This window comes from Mus caroli, unplaced genomic scaffold (assembly GCF_978045245.1).
Source record: "Mus caroli unplaced genomic scaffold, Mus_caroli_1 scaffold_9, whole genome shotgun sequence".
Classification (NCBI taxonomy): Eukaryota; Metazoa; Chordata; class Mammalia; order Rodentia; family Muridae; genus Mus; species Mus caroli.
The window spans coordinates 5,832,632-5,846,934 of NW_028227264.1; the positions used below are offsets into that span (position 1 = coordinate 5,832,632).

Below are 14,303 nucleotides of genomic sequence, written 5' to 3' on the forward strand. Positions count from 1 at the left end.
ATACGGCCTGGTCTAGTGGCCAATTAATGCCAAGGAACACATATTCATAACACCATTCAATAGCCCAGGCAGACCATCCCCAGCAAGAACGTGGATCTCGGCAAGGTGGCCACATACCTGCTCTGAGACCGGGCTGCTGTATTTTTTAGACATCCTCTTCCTCATGGTCTCTTTCACTGATCTCACCTTTTTCCCGAGAGAGATGCGGGAGGCAGAAGGGGATTTGATGACTTCTTTGTACACAAAATCTCCCTCTTTACCCTGCAAAAAACGGAGCATAAATGCCATTAGTCCTAGGAGATAAGGCTACAAACCAGTTCCATTACTCACACCATCAATGCAGTAGACCTCAGGAAAATATTAGCATTCCCCACAGGGTCACACAAATAAGAGCAAAGGCTTTATTTATCTTCGAGATTAGGAATTAAAATCTACCACGAAATATTTTGTTGCGTGTTTATACTGGGCTTGAGGCACTTTTTATTTTATTTAATCTTAGTGCATGCTTTTCTAATTATGTTGGGTTTTTCCCCTACCATTTAAAAAACACTTGAGGGGCTGCATTGCATCACGGAAGAACGATCTAGAGGGTCCAGCATTCAGGAAACCTCAGCAGTTGGGGAGACGGGAGGGGTCCATACTGACTCATCCCCAGGACAGGAGGTGGGCGTGAGGGCGCTATCTACACTATCTACCAAGCTGCACAGAACTGCTTGGTATGGCCAAGGCTCAAGAGTGTAACTTGTTTCTCTGAACAAGCTAGACTGTAGCCACCTCTTGTTCTATTTTGCATTAAAAAAAAACAAAAAACAAAACAAACAAACAAACAAAAAAACAAACAAACCTTCCGAAGACAGGATAAGTGGGTGAGAGGGGGATTTCTGTGTTTTTAAAAACTGACAACATAAAATTATTGGCTTATGAATCAATAAAACTTGATACCCAAAAACCACAGCTTAAATCTTGTAGGAAATTCCTAACACTTCTTATCTCACAGGTGTGTATTCTGGCTGACATAAGATCATAGCTATAAAGCACAAACTCTTATTTTATAGTCTCAAGGCAGAATATTTAAGGGAGAAGCAAAACCACGGAAAGCTCACCTGTTCCCTTGGGGCCTGAATTTTAGGGGACTTTAAACACTACCACAGTGTCCTGGCCCTGGACCATGGCCCAGAAGCATGTCTGAGGAGACATGAACCTTGGTAATCAAGGCCCTGATTTGCTTTGACACCGAGAAAACTGGGCTTGTGTCAGGACAGCTCACATGAGAACACCTACTCTTATTGTAGGCTTTGGTAGTACATGCACTGATCCTATAATAAGACTGCTCAATGATGCCCAGGTCACAGGGTTCCCTCAGATCATACCCTTCTTGGGCAACTGAGGCTAGGGAGGAGGAAGGCTCAGAGGTACAAAGCCTATGTGCTTTATAAAGCACATAAGGCCACAGGAGCCAAATCTGTGTGTGTTACTTACAGAACGCTGGAGAAAGGGCACTAAAGAACTAAAGGTGTCCTGAGGAGATGGCAGGCACCAGAGATGGGTGGTCATCAGCCATCCCATGGGGAATAGCAGACTGTCTCCAAGATTGGGAGCAGCGGAGCTTCATGGCAAACACTGTTTGGGACCACTGTGCAAAGCCGGAATCAACTCTCTGAGACACTAAGTGGGGTGCTGGGGAGGAGAGGTGGTGGGGAGGGGGAGAACCCAGGTCACTGCAATCCGGTACCAACTTCTTTTCTCTGTGGCCCACTTACCGTGGGGTCAGAATTATTACTGCCAACATGCAGAGAACGGTTTGTCAGGTCGAATCCACCAAAACTGCAGGTTCTCTGTGGAAGCGAGAGGGAAGGTGGAAACAATTCAGTTATGCTCACGTAGCAGCCACAGACACCCCAACACGTGTCCCCCGGTGCAAGGCACCTCCGACTCACACGTACATGTACAGGATGGAAGGGGGCATGAGACATGAGGAGGAAAAACATGAGACCTTTCTTATTTGGTGTTTGCTCAGGCCACTAGGGGTCTAAAAGTCCCTTAATATGCAAAGCCAGGGACTCTAAGAAAATAAATAAATAAGCCTTCACAAATGGGAGTGCTGGAGGAAGGTCCCCTCGCCTCTCCATGACCTAAGGAGTGCTGTGCTCTGTCACGGACAGCAGGCCTTTCTGAATGATTTTTGTCTTGTTTAGTTTTAAAACACCGGGCAGGGCATGGTTATGTTTAAAGACACCTAGTCAGACCAAAAGGGGTCCTCACTAAACGCCCCACCAAGCCTGGCCAAAAATGCAGATAAGTTTCCCATCTAACTGTTCCTCTGGATTACTTCTAACCCCTTTTCTCACAGCGGATGGCACCCCATTTGTGGGGTGAAGGTGGTGGAGGGGCTGATGGTGTGTCTGTCATTGACCACATACTTAGCTCTCAGCAGGAAAAGAAGCTGTTGTAAAAATGGACAAAAAGTTCATTGTACTTTTAAGTTGGCTTCAAAATTTGTGAACCTCCTTAATATTTCTATGATCTGCTTCTGGAACTTGTGTCTGATTTCTCTTGTTTTCCTAGCAATTAAAAAAATAAAAATTCATTCGACGCCCATGTGGGTCTTCTTTCTCCGATGTATTTTACGTTTTGTTGTAAGTAACACTGTAAAGGCAGTTGGTAGGAAAACCTGAATGGCAGATTTGGGCTCTGATGCTATGTGTGACCTGCTGCTCAGAGACCATAACAACAGCCACAAAACGGATGGAAAAGCAGAATGCATACTTAAGCACTGCTTCTTTTAACCAGATATACTTTAGACCTATATTAATGTACTGCATCAAGAAAGCAGACACAGTCTAGGAGGAAAATGAGTCGGCTTCTTAACCCTGTACATAGATCCAACTTCTGGTTCTGCCACTTGCTTGCTGTGTGACCACAGCTCAAGTGTTTAAACTCTGTGACCTTGGGGTTCTGCACTGAGATAGTATTTCACACCACACATCTGACCATAGCACATGGCTGGTCATAAAGCAGACACCCTGGAGATTTCATTTACTCTCTGCTGTCTCATTTTGGTTCTGCTGAGAGGCTGGGAGCTCACTTTGATTAGTAGGCTTAGTCAAGACTAAAACCGTGTAGATGAGGCGAGGCGTTGAGCTTCGTTCTGGGTTTTATAATCTGGGAGTTCAATAGTAAAACCAAAGCACTCAGGAACGGGCCATACAGGGAGGTGGCCCTGGTGGCGAGTGAGAGGAGCAGAAGACACCCGTCTCACAGGAACAGTGCTGCTTTCACTAATCCTACTTATTCCCTTCCCAGTGGGAGTTCGCTCAACTGTATACTACATATCAGCAGCTAGCCTTGCTCTCTTTACAGTCAACCAGATGTGTCCAGTCCATAAAACGAGAAAGGCTTCCCTATAGAAAACCAATACAGCTCACTTCACCGGGGAAGGAGATCACGGCCCACCTCAAGGCAAACTTTCAACATTAACTTGCCCTCATAGCTCGTGGTGCCCTCATAGCTCGTGGTGCCAAATGCATGTTCTCAGTTTTGCAAAGGCAGGGACTTTACTCTAGTTCCTTTCCTGTGACTCAGGGCTTCACAGACACAGGGTGGCGCCCAGATGTCTGATCACTGTATGGCTTTTGCACGTCCATGCGTTAAATGACAACATCTCCGGTAACACTGGGGCCCAGCGTGCTTTCCTCTGATGCACATGAAATAACGCACAAGGAATGTATGTGGAAACGATGACTGTAATAAATTAGAAGCCTGTTGAGGTTCTTGTGTGCCTGTTGCGTGCATTTATATGCCACAGTGAAGGGCTTGAAGAACGGTCTAGTTTTCAGAAGCAGCAGCTAGACTCTTTCCAGGTTGTATGCTAAGATATCGGAGGCAGGTTCCTTCCCGTCGCTCAGCGGAGGGCTAGAAAGCCTGGAGCATTAAGTGGAGGAAGCTCTCAAGTCTCCCTCGAGCACCAGTTCTTAAAGGAGCAGACTCCTTCCGGAGGAAAAATGGATTTAAAAAAAGCAATGAAAAAAATCTTTGAGCTCTGGTGATCTACATTAACGAAGCACAAGCAAAAAATATTTTTTTCATTCATTCATGGCTGTACAGATAATTATAAAATCATTCTCTGGCTGATGCTTAGGATGAGGAGAGCGAGCCAATGGGATGATCATGCACTGACAACATGTTGGGAGTGAGACTGAATTCCAAAGGGACAAGATTCCAAAGTGTCATGCAAGCCTGTGTTCCGAAACAAAAACAAAAAAACCAAAAAAACAAAAACAAAAAAACTTGAATGAATAAAAATTAAAAGCAAGACAAGTGACTGTTTCCAGTGAATTTAAAGCGTTATCATTTCCCTGAGGTTTGGTCAAGCAAGTATGGCACCTCTAAAGAACAAAAAAGATCAAGTTTGAAAATTAAAGCAAACTGTGCACTTTGGGGTAAAGTGAAGAAAGACAAAGGGAACAGAAAGGAGCATTTGACCTGAGAGACGAAAGAAGTAAGAGAGTGTAGCCCAGTGGTAGAGCTCTTACTTAAACATGCATGAGGCTGTGGGTTCAAGCCCAGTAAGAAATAAGACAGCCAATCAAAAATGTCCGTTGCTTTCTACTCTTAAGACATTGACTTTAGCCTATCTTGTCCAAGTAATGAGGAAATTATTTTTTTCTAATTATACAACTGTATTCTCAAGAGTGGCTATGCACAGATTTCTAATTTGGGTATTAAAACTGCCCAGTACTGTCTTCAGCTCTGAGCATCTTAAAAGCCTCCAGCTCATCATGCCATCGTTAATGAGTGGTGCTGATGTTTGAAAGCCAGCTGGCAGATGATGAACCTGGCTCAACTCTGACACCAAGCCCAGTGTTTTATAAAAGATATGGAGGTTAGAGCACACCAGAGACTGAATGAATGGGTGACGAAGAAAATTCTGATATTAAAACAAAACAAAACAAACCAGGAAAATCAAAACACTGTTGCCAGGATACAGAGAGAGACAGAAGCAAAGTTTTCTCAACAGACTGGTAGCATTTAAAAAAAAAAAAGTGTTATAAGGCTCATAAGGATGGGAAAAGACAGAAAGTAAAATCTAGGACGGAAGTCAACACACATGGGAATTATTTTCAAAACCCCAAAGTGAGGAAAGACCCACAGATCCTCTGAGAACCAGGGGAGGTCACTTGAAGGATGGCAGTGGCCAATCCGTCTTCGTTTTCACAAAAGCAGAACTCAGTTGCTTGAATTTAAATTACAGTTATACAGTTCTGGACAAGAGCATCCTATTCATGAGTGTGCAGGAACCCTGGGAAAAGGGACCCTGGAAGCCCATTCTTCTCCACAGGTTCTTTCAGATCGTTCAAAGGGGCTCTGCGCCAGCGGCCCCGGGAGGATTAAGCAAGGTGCCAGAGCGCAGCACTGCCAGCTCCGCCTCACGCGGTCCCCTTTTACATGGGCCATTGTGCAAACTCGGAGTTAGGTGGGAATCCAGGGGGAATATCTATACTTTCAAGTTCAAACTAAGTCACTCTCTGAAAGGAAAAGCTAAACTAGGCTTCCCTGATCCTTCAATATGAAAACTGAAAAACAAAAATTCACGAAATGAGCAATTGTGTAAGTAAGCCCTTTTCTTTGCTGTGCACAAGAATCTGAGTGGCAGCTGTGGAGGTCATTACTACATGCCAAGTCCTGTATTTTAAAAAGTAAAAATATTGAATTGGTTTAATTAAAATAAAAAGGCTTTAAGTGACCCCGCCCCCCCGCCCCCCCCCCCCCCCCCCCGCCTCTCTTGGATGTAAGAACTTTCAAGCTAGCTCTACTATTAAAGAAATGTATTTAAGGATGGTGATGGCAGACTGTCCGTCAGGTCATTCCTATTGTTTTCATTAATGGAAAAAAGCAGGCATCTCTTCCAGGGTTCAATGTCCTTCTGATTCCAATCAGCCTCTTTGGGGTCAAGTGACAAGATGGCCGGGGCCGGGTATAAAGAAAGTCACTTCTAGAAGTTAGCCAAAGCCCACCCCCGCACCCTGGAAGATCAACTTCAAGGTTTAGTTCCAGTTAAGAATATCATTGGCCAAAGGGCAGACAGAAATAAGAAAAAGGCACCGCTATAGAAAGATGAAAGGCGAGAAATCGGAGAGTGACAGGAATGGACCCCGAAGTGGTGAGTTAGTTGAAGGAAGGCAGCTTTTCGAGAAGAGAGGCCATAACGCTTGACTACACATCATGAAAATGACAAGGCCTTCCTCACGACCATCCTGGTGACTCACAGACTTCTGGTGGATTCTCAAGAGAACCCTTTTAGTACAGCGGTCCACCGTGGCAGCCCACTTCCTCTTTGCCTCCTCATCCTCCTCCAGCAAGCACCGCCTCAGGTCCTGCTTCTCCGCCTTGCTCAGCGTCCTGTCCGAGGCAGGACGCACGAGCTGGGTCAGGTTCAGGTGGCTGTAGAGGCTCCGCTCCACCACATAGGTGATATTGAACTCGCTGACTGAGGTGCGCCCTCGGCCCCTCCTGCCAGCCAAGCCGCAGCCACTGCCCCCCTTGGGCTTCGGCCGTGGCAGCAGGTCACAGGTGGTGCCATTTACTCCTTTTCTGGAGGGACGCTGGCAGAGAAAAGTTCTGGAACAGGAATAATTAGCATCCGTTTTCTTCAAGCGGATTTGCTTGCGGATGCTCTGAACCTCCTCCAGGGACACCAGAAAGTGGTGCCTGCGCCGATGGTTGTCATAGAAGAAAACACCATCGGTACTTACCCCGTGACTCAAAGACCCAAGACCTTTCTTCATTTCCCCCTCTGTGAGGGAGCGGGACACTTTCTGGGCCTTCTCTTCTTCTGGATAGGAGAAGAATGTCCCCATCTTCTTAGGGGGCTTAATCAGGCCCCGACTCTCTCCTTTGCTGAAGGTTTTGACCAACTTCCGGCCAGCTCCCCACGTATCCAGGCTGCTGGATGATGGAGATGGGGTGAGAGAGTCTGCATCATCTTCTGGAGGTTTCTCAGGAGAGCCATCATAGAAAAATGGCTTTTTGTGCACTCCAGAGTAGAGTGCAGATCTTTCATCTTGGACTGGGGAATTCTCAAATACATGTTCCTCTCCACCTGGAAGGGAACCAACACAAGGTCTCCTGTGAGTGACTGTCCCATACACCTTTGTCTATATCTGTAAAACACGTCATCCCACACGGCCAATGGTAATGTTCTTCCTGTTTGCCCTATGAGCTGAACTTCTTCATAAACATGACTTACATACAGGTCAATGCACACGAAACGACGAAGGTAATCAAACTACAGTGTATTGTTTCAAGAAAGCTTAACATTACACATTTGTGAGGTGCCGGGCCTGACAGAGGATGGATGGCAAGTTCAAGATCAACCCGGCTAACTTAATGAGATTCAAAATAAAAGCTTGCTGGTTTTACTGTTCATGGCGTTGAGCCCAGCTTGGGAGGTGAAGGTGGAGATGAACAGTCCAGTGTCATCCCCTGCTAAATACAGTCACGGCCAGCCTAAGCTACCTGAGACACTGACACTAAAAACCAAACCAAACCAAAAGCCAGATGGGGGCATAGCTGAAAGGCAGGAAGGACTTATCCAGCTTTCAGCACGTGTGCAGTTTTACATCCAAACCTAGCACTACAAAACTAGAGCTGAGAAACTTGTGGTATCTTTTTATTTTCCTCCAAAACAAGTTTGTAGACCAACATCTCCCTTGACCTATTAAAAAATGCCATTTGCAGAAATCAAGGCCCATCATTATGATATATGTTAGCACTGCACGATTGCCACCGTGGTATGCAAGTGCAGCACTCAGAAGCTAAGAACAGTCTTCCCTGTCCTAAAAGACCCTCCTTTATGTCAGCTCTGGTGGCTTTTATAGTTGGAGTGTGATGAATACCATATGTCAGACAATGATTTTTTTTTTTATTGGTACATATGCCATTTAAGTGATTAAATCTCCGAGAGTTTGGGTGGAGAAAACACTATAAAGGGTTATACTTGCAAATGTGATTGACAAATGGTCTCCAGTTGCCTGGCCAAATACAAAAAGCCAGGGGAACTGAGTGACTGCAGCCAGATATTCCCATCCACCCAGCCCCGGAGGAAATAGCAAGGGCATTTAAGGGCCTTGACACGCAGGCAGCTCACTAAGTGCTCCACTTGGGCTCCGGCTTCCAGGCCTTGACGCTCTCGCTGGGGCCAGGTATCGAGCCAAGGCCTCTGGAGCCCAGTGGAAAGGCCTGGATGTGCTGGCAGGAGAGCCAAGTTCTTTTCTGCATGTGTTATGTGAACAGATGTGAGGGAGGAATTAGGTCAAGCTGTGGGTGTAGAGCCCAACTGGCTGCATCCCTTAATTATAAGGAAACACTGGAGCCTTGAAGATCTCCACCAGCTGAGCAGGGGCGTAGGGAAAAATACAAACCTCTCTGGGACAGAAGGTCAGCACTGTACATAAGTGGGGATAAAGGTAACAATGGATGGTTAAGTATCAGGGAGAAAGGGAGAGGGGAAGGTGATAAAATGGCTCCCATTTCTAGAAGATTCTAAAAATGGCTACCTTTTCTAATTGATGGCTATTAGTTATGAAAGAATTGTAGCATGAAATCCTACTTAAGACCGACTCCACATTCATGTGCAGAAATGAGTGGTGAGGAAGGAAGGAAGGAGAAATCAAAATGACACCTAGTCCCACGTTCACAAAAGAACTGTCTGAGTATCTTTTGGGACAGTTTAAAGCAAGGTCCAGGGTCGGACAGGATTTAGCCAGACCACGGACAGTACTCAAATGTGAGAGCTCCTTCCTGCTTTCTCCTTCAGGTCCCTAACAAGTATGGAGACCGACAGCAGTGTTTCCCAAGTAAATATAGAAACTTCTAAAGATTATTCCCTGCTTCCAGAAGGAAGCAACTGGATTAAGACTGGAGGCCCAGCCTAGTGGCAGAGGTACCCAAGCAGTGAATGAATACGGCTATGTTAAGTTCGTCAGGTGGAATAGATTCATGAAAAGTCTAAGCAACACAATCCCGAAAGGCTCCAAGGATGCTGGTGGGCTTTGCCCACCTCTCTAAGTAGCTGTCACTCATCAGTGGTCTGAACATCTTCTGGAGTGTTTTGGGGACAGCCGTCAGGCGCTAGCTGGGACACACATGTTCCTGACATGTGCAGCCTTACCCTGGAAAGGAACTTTGAGGGGAATAGGAAATGCCTCCAAAGGGGCTGTGTCAGCCTTTGTGAGCTGGCCCCATGCAGTGTGAGCTTCACAGTCCATGTCTGAGAGGCAGCCCAGAAGCCCAGCCCCAACCTGGGCTCCATCAATACAGTACTCTTCTCCTGCCCTCTTCTGATCAAAAGGAACAGCTTGGCTCTGCAGGTGTGGTGAGCCAGGGGAGCCCCACCCCACCCCCAATCCCTGTACACTATGTAACCTGCTTCACAAGGGCCTTTTTGTCTAAGCTGAGATCACAATACCCAAGGAGAAGTGAGGACATGAGACCACTTCATGCGAGGATACAGCTTTGTACAAATTCTGGTCTTCAGTCATAGCTCCAGGACCTTGGGCGTCTGGTTCTCGCTCCGAGCCGTCTCTGTCACAACACCTACTGATCTTTAGCTAATGCCCCAATACAATTACAGTGGGTGTTAAGTTAATAAAAAAGAGACACTTGAAGCTTCTTCTAGTGCTAAAAGGCACCACATAGAAGCTGATGATCCTGTATTGGCTTAGAAGTGCTGGTGCGCTGTGGAAATGTGGCTGTACACACAGAAGGGGCCGATGACAGGCACAGACATTGCCCATGTTTAATATCATCTAGGGCTGTCATGTCAGGATATACTTGGAAAGTCAACACAGGAGAGGAAGACCAGATAAAGAATTCTAAAGCCATCAGATCTCCTGAGTGGTAGGTAGGCTGTCCAGAGCAGGCAGGACACCCTGAGGAAGTCTGGCTGGCCGGCTGAGCGACCTTGAGGAACTTCCCTGGCTTCTTTATCTCTGTCTCCTTCCTGGTGCAATGAGTAAGTGCCTGCCTCCGGTGGGGATTCCAGAGATGGCATAGTAAAAGGGGTCATCGATTCTCAAGTGTGGGGGAGAAACTCGAAGCACGCAGAGCGCATCTCCAAAAAGGATCATGATTTGCCTTACAAGTGGTGCGTGCAGGCAATCAGTGACTTGATCAAATCTCTGTAAGCCCAAGGACACTGGGGAAGAAGGCAAACATCTCACAACCCAAGGAACCTGTCCCACCTCCCTGTTCTTCCTCCAGTTGGAGCTTGGTCACGTGGAGGCTGGAGGCAGACACACACACTCATACACACACACTCACTCATGGATGCGCACACACACGAACACACACACACACACACACACACACACAGGCAAGCATGTGCTCACAGACACTCACATGCACACAGAGTGAATGGTTCTCCCCAGCTTCCTAGCTCATCATACATTAGAGTAAGCCTTTCAACTTGAGTTCAAACCCAACTGTAAGGCCCAGTCCCCACTCAGATGAACTCATTTAGAAACCCACCTGGAAGTTATCTTAGGTGACTGCTTTTATCCTTCAATTGCCTCTTCTGGTGTTTTGCCATTACCTACCCCCTCAACATAGCTTGAATTAATATACTCTGCAAATTTGGATATATCAAGATGTATGCATAAAGGCTACTACAGGACAAGTTCTGCCGGCTCAGTACTGTGGCAGTCATTTAATGTCACTGGTGGGCAAGCCCGTTGTTCTGATTGTCACAGCTGACACTGGATTTTGGTTTGCTCCCCAACACATACTCAGGGTTGGGCACTGGTGATTCTGTGTAGTTCTCAACAAAAGTACAACCTCCCTCCCCATGCTCACGTTTCGGTAAGACCTGCTGTTCTGTATGTGTGGGTTCTGTACAGTAGAAATGCTGGCCAGCAGAAAGTGACAGTCAACTGTAAACAGAATTACTAGACCAAGGGATGCTCAAACGCAGCTCCCACGTTAAAGGGAGGCCCACATTTATGAAGTTACCCACCAAGCTTATTTCTCTAGCCAACCCCCCTTTTCTTCTTCCCACCCTCCATTCTTTTACAGCTACCAGCATCTTCAGCTTTATCTTAAAGAATTAAATCACTGTACAGCAACAAACTGAATTAATTAGAAAGCATCAATAATGGCAAGAAACCCTTATCTTTAAAAATAAAAGGAAGTTTTGGTTTTATTCACAAGGATCAAAAAGGCCTTTATGATAATAATTCTAAAAACCCATGTGTTAAAGTTTTTGAAATTCCTTATAACACAGACATAATATTTTCTAACAAGCAGTGCTTTTCTTATTAAAGTTGTCCAGTATTTTTCCTACATACCCACTATCATTTTATAAACAAGAGAATCATACAGCTGGGTAGGGTTGAGACAGTGTCTATCAATCTTACTGCTATGCTGAGTGGCAACAGAGTGTCACTATAGTGTCACTATGTAGCACACAGTGCTCCCCTCTCAAGCTCAGGATTACTGGGATTATAAACCTTGTAGGTGTCTGCCACCACACTCCAGAATTTTAAGTTTTTATTTGATCTTTTTTGGGGGTAGAATTTTATATTGCTTATACATATTATAAATAAAAATGAGTAAGGTCACAAATTAAACCTTCATAATTATAATTCAAAGGTTACTATTTGTTCTATAATCCCCAGTTAATGCCCCTGACATTACGGCTTCACTTTCCCAGGCAGCTCTTAGGGATCCCCTTAGAACTGAAGGTCCTTAAAGCCCCCCTTTTGAATAGAGAATTGAGATTGTTTGCGGGAAGAACCAAGCAGACCCGGGGCTTTGAAGGGATATTAAGTGCCTTGTCTGTCAGGTGGCTCTGCAAGATTGATGCACTGTGAATCAGATCTGCACCAGACCCATTGCATTACAGACACCAGTCCTCGTCGGAAGAAAGGTTCATGCTGAGAACTTAGAGGGTTTATGTATAGCAACACAAGCTCATAATTAAAGCAGTGCCCCACCTTCAGACTTTATCCTCAGATCCGAGCCATTTCCCAGCTCTGTCACATTTGAATTACTGAGTGCCCAAAATACTTGACACCAGGATCCTTCATTCCATAACACTCTGAGCATCACCCTCTGGCACACAGACAACTGTTGGCCTCCGCCAGAACTCAATTCATTTCCTACTTGAAAATCATATTCTGTTTCTACTGAATATCTGACCCTAAGTGATTTCTTTCTGAAGAACCAGGGTGAAGTTTGCCCCCACCCCACACCTTTTTTTTTTCTTTTTTCTTTTTTTTTTACCTTCTGTGCTGGGCTTTTTCATTTCTTCCACCCTAATGAGTTTCTTTCTGACTCTTCGAGTAGAGTTTACCAGCTTGTGCAACCTCTTAAACTTCACCGAATCCTCTGTGTCATCATCCGACTGCTCTCTTGACTGGCAAAGAAACAGAACAGTTAATCAGTTAATTGCTCCAGAGCTGTGCCCTCCCAGCTGGCATAGCTGGCCTCGCAGCCAAGGCCAAACATCCGCAGCCCCACCGCCAAACTCGAGACATCAACGTGGGGCATCAGCAAATCTACCCCCCAAGGTTTATAGAAGCCACACATACCCTGAGATGGCCTAATATAGCTGAGACTCAAACCCAGGGGCAAAGTACACATCTTTGGCCTTGACTACCGTGGGGGTGTCCGCCCCATCGGCCCACTCCCCGAGTCCAGCAGAGCTTTCTCCCCAAGCTGCCCCTGTAATTCCAGTTACACTGCTGTGGTTTGGACCAGCCTCTCCTGTCTGGCCCACTGGGACTTGCTTGAGCATGGTCATCAACCACTTCTCCAAACCAAAAATTTTGTTGACTTTTTCCAGTGCCCCCTCCCCCACCAAAAAAAAAAAAAAAATCAAAACCAGCAAGCAGAAAGGGGGAAGCAATGACAACAAAAACCGAAAAACCTTTTCTATTTGTTGGAAAGGCCTGCCACATCCCAGCCACCCCTTCCACCTCCCCTAGCTCCTTCTGAGGGCTCTCAGGGCAAGGTTGAGGACAGCCCCGCATTTCTCCAAAGAGACAAGGGAAAAAGCTGACCTTTACAGCCATGCAGTACGGTCCATATTCCCCAGCATCCCATTCCATTTTGCGGAGATTCAAATGTGCTCTGGCCCAGCTGTTTTCCCTCAAGTATCAAACATTACAGGGGGGAGGGGAGGGGAATCTCTCTCCATAGCAGTGACCCAGGCTAAAAACAATCCTTTCCTTGTGAACAGAACGAGGGCTTCGTTTCCAAGTCCAGTCCAACATTCAGTATGCAGCTTCCTCTGCTCTATCAGTTCAAACTGTGAAAACGCAAAAGAAGTTTCCCACTGTAGCAGTGCTTCGCATGCTGCAGCGCCCGGGCTGCTTGGACCTTTTGGGAGTACCCGAGCCTCAGCGCGCCCGGCCCAGCTAATCCTGCACATCCTGACAACAGTATCCTCTCTTGTCCTCAGCAGCAATTTGCAAGCAATCCTCAGGGAGGGAGATGACTCAACCACCCCTTCCCAACAAGACAAAAACAAACAGCATCTCGATTTGGAGACCAATGAGGGCCCCTTTCCCCAAGAAAAGCCCTCCCTAATCTCAATTTTATAGGCAATCAAATAGGCAAATGAGAGAAAGGCACAAAAGGAGAGGGGTTGGGACCATATGGACGACTTAGAAATGGTGCATGCTGGTGCTTTCCCAGTGCAAGGCAGTACTCTCTTGGGGATAAACTTGGTCCATTTTCCCTGGAGATCACAGCATAGAGCCACTGTACTTCCTTCCCGTGTGCAAGCAATTTACCCACTGACGACTGATTAGTATAAACCCCTCAGCAAACCATCAGACTGGAATAGTCTTTGGTCTTCCTGTCTGTGAAGTAAATCACTATCTATGTCCAACATCTCTAAAATTCCTAGGAAAACACTGCCTGCAGATTCACAGTTAAAGCTGCCTACTGTTCAAGTGGAGAGATGGCTCAGTGATTAAATAGCACTGGCTGCTCTTCCAGAGGACCGGGGTTCAATTCCCAGCTCCCATATGGAGTTCGCAACTGTGTGTAAGTCCAGTTCCACGGGATCTGGCATCCTTACACACACATACAGGCAGATAACACTAATGCACATAAAATAAAATAGAAATTAAAAATGTTGCCTATTGTGTACTTGACAAACTAGAAGGCAATAAGAACCATCTCCCCCCCCACACCCCACCCCCATCTCAGTACGGGAAACAGACAGTTGTGTTGAACAGTTAGTATTGGTGCACTAAGCTGAAAGGTGCAAGATTAAAAACAAACAAACAAACAAACAA

The 14,303-nt window shown here is 46.1% G+C and overlaps 1 protein-coding gene across 3 annotated transcripts in view; it reads right to left on the reverse strand.

Moving 5' to 3' along the window:
- Positions 1 to 14,303, reverse strand: part of Sash1 (SAM and SH3 domain containing 1) — a 224,507-nt gene that overhangs the window by 21,870 nt on the left and 188,334 nt on the right. For all 3 annotated transcript variants that reach the window (XM_029482360.2, XM_021174241.3, XM_021174240.3), the window contains 4 exons: positions 12,280 to 12,412; positions 6,753 to 7,099; positions 1,761 to 1,835; positions 118 to 261 (listed from right to left, as the gene is read on the reverse strand). In XM_029482360.2, coding sequence (XP_029338220.1) covers positions 118 to 261; positions 1,761 to 1,835; positions 6,753 to 7,099; positions 12,280 to 12,412 — 699 coding nt within the window. The remainder of the gene's footprint in view (positions 1 to 117; positions 262 to 1,760; positions 1,836 to 6,752; positions 7,100 to 12,279; positions 12,413 to 14,303) is intronic.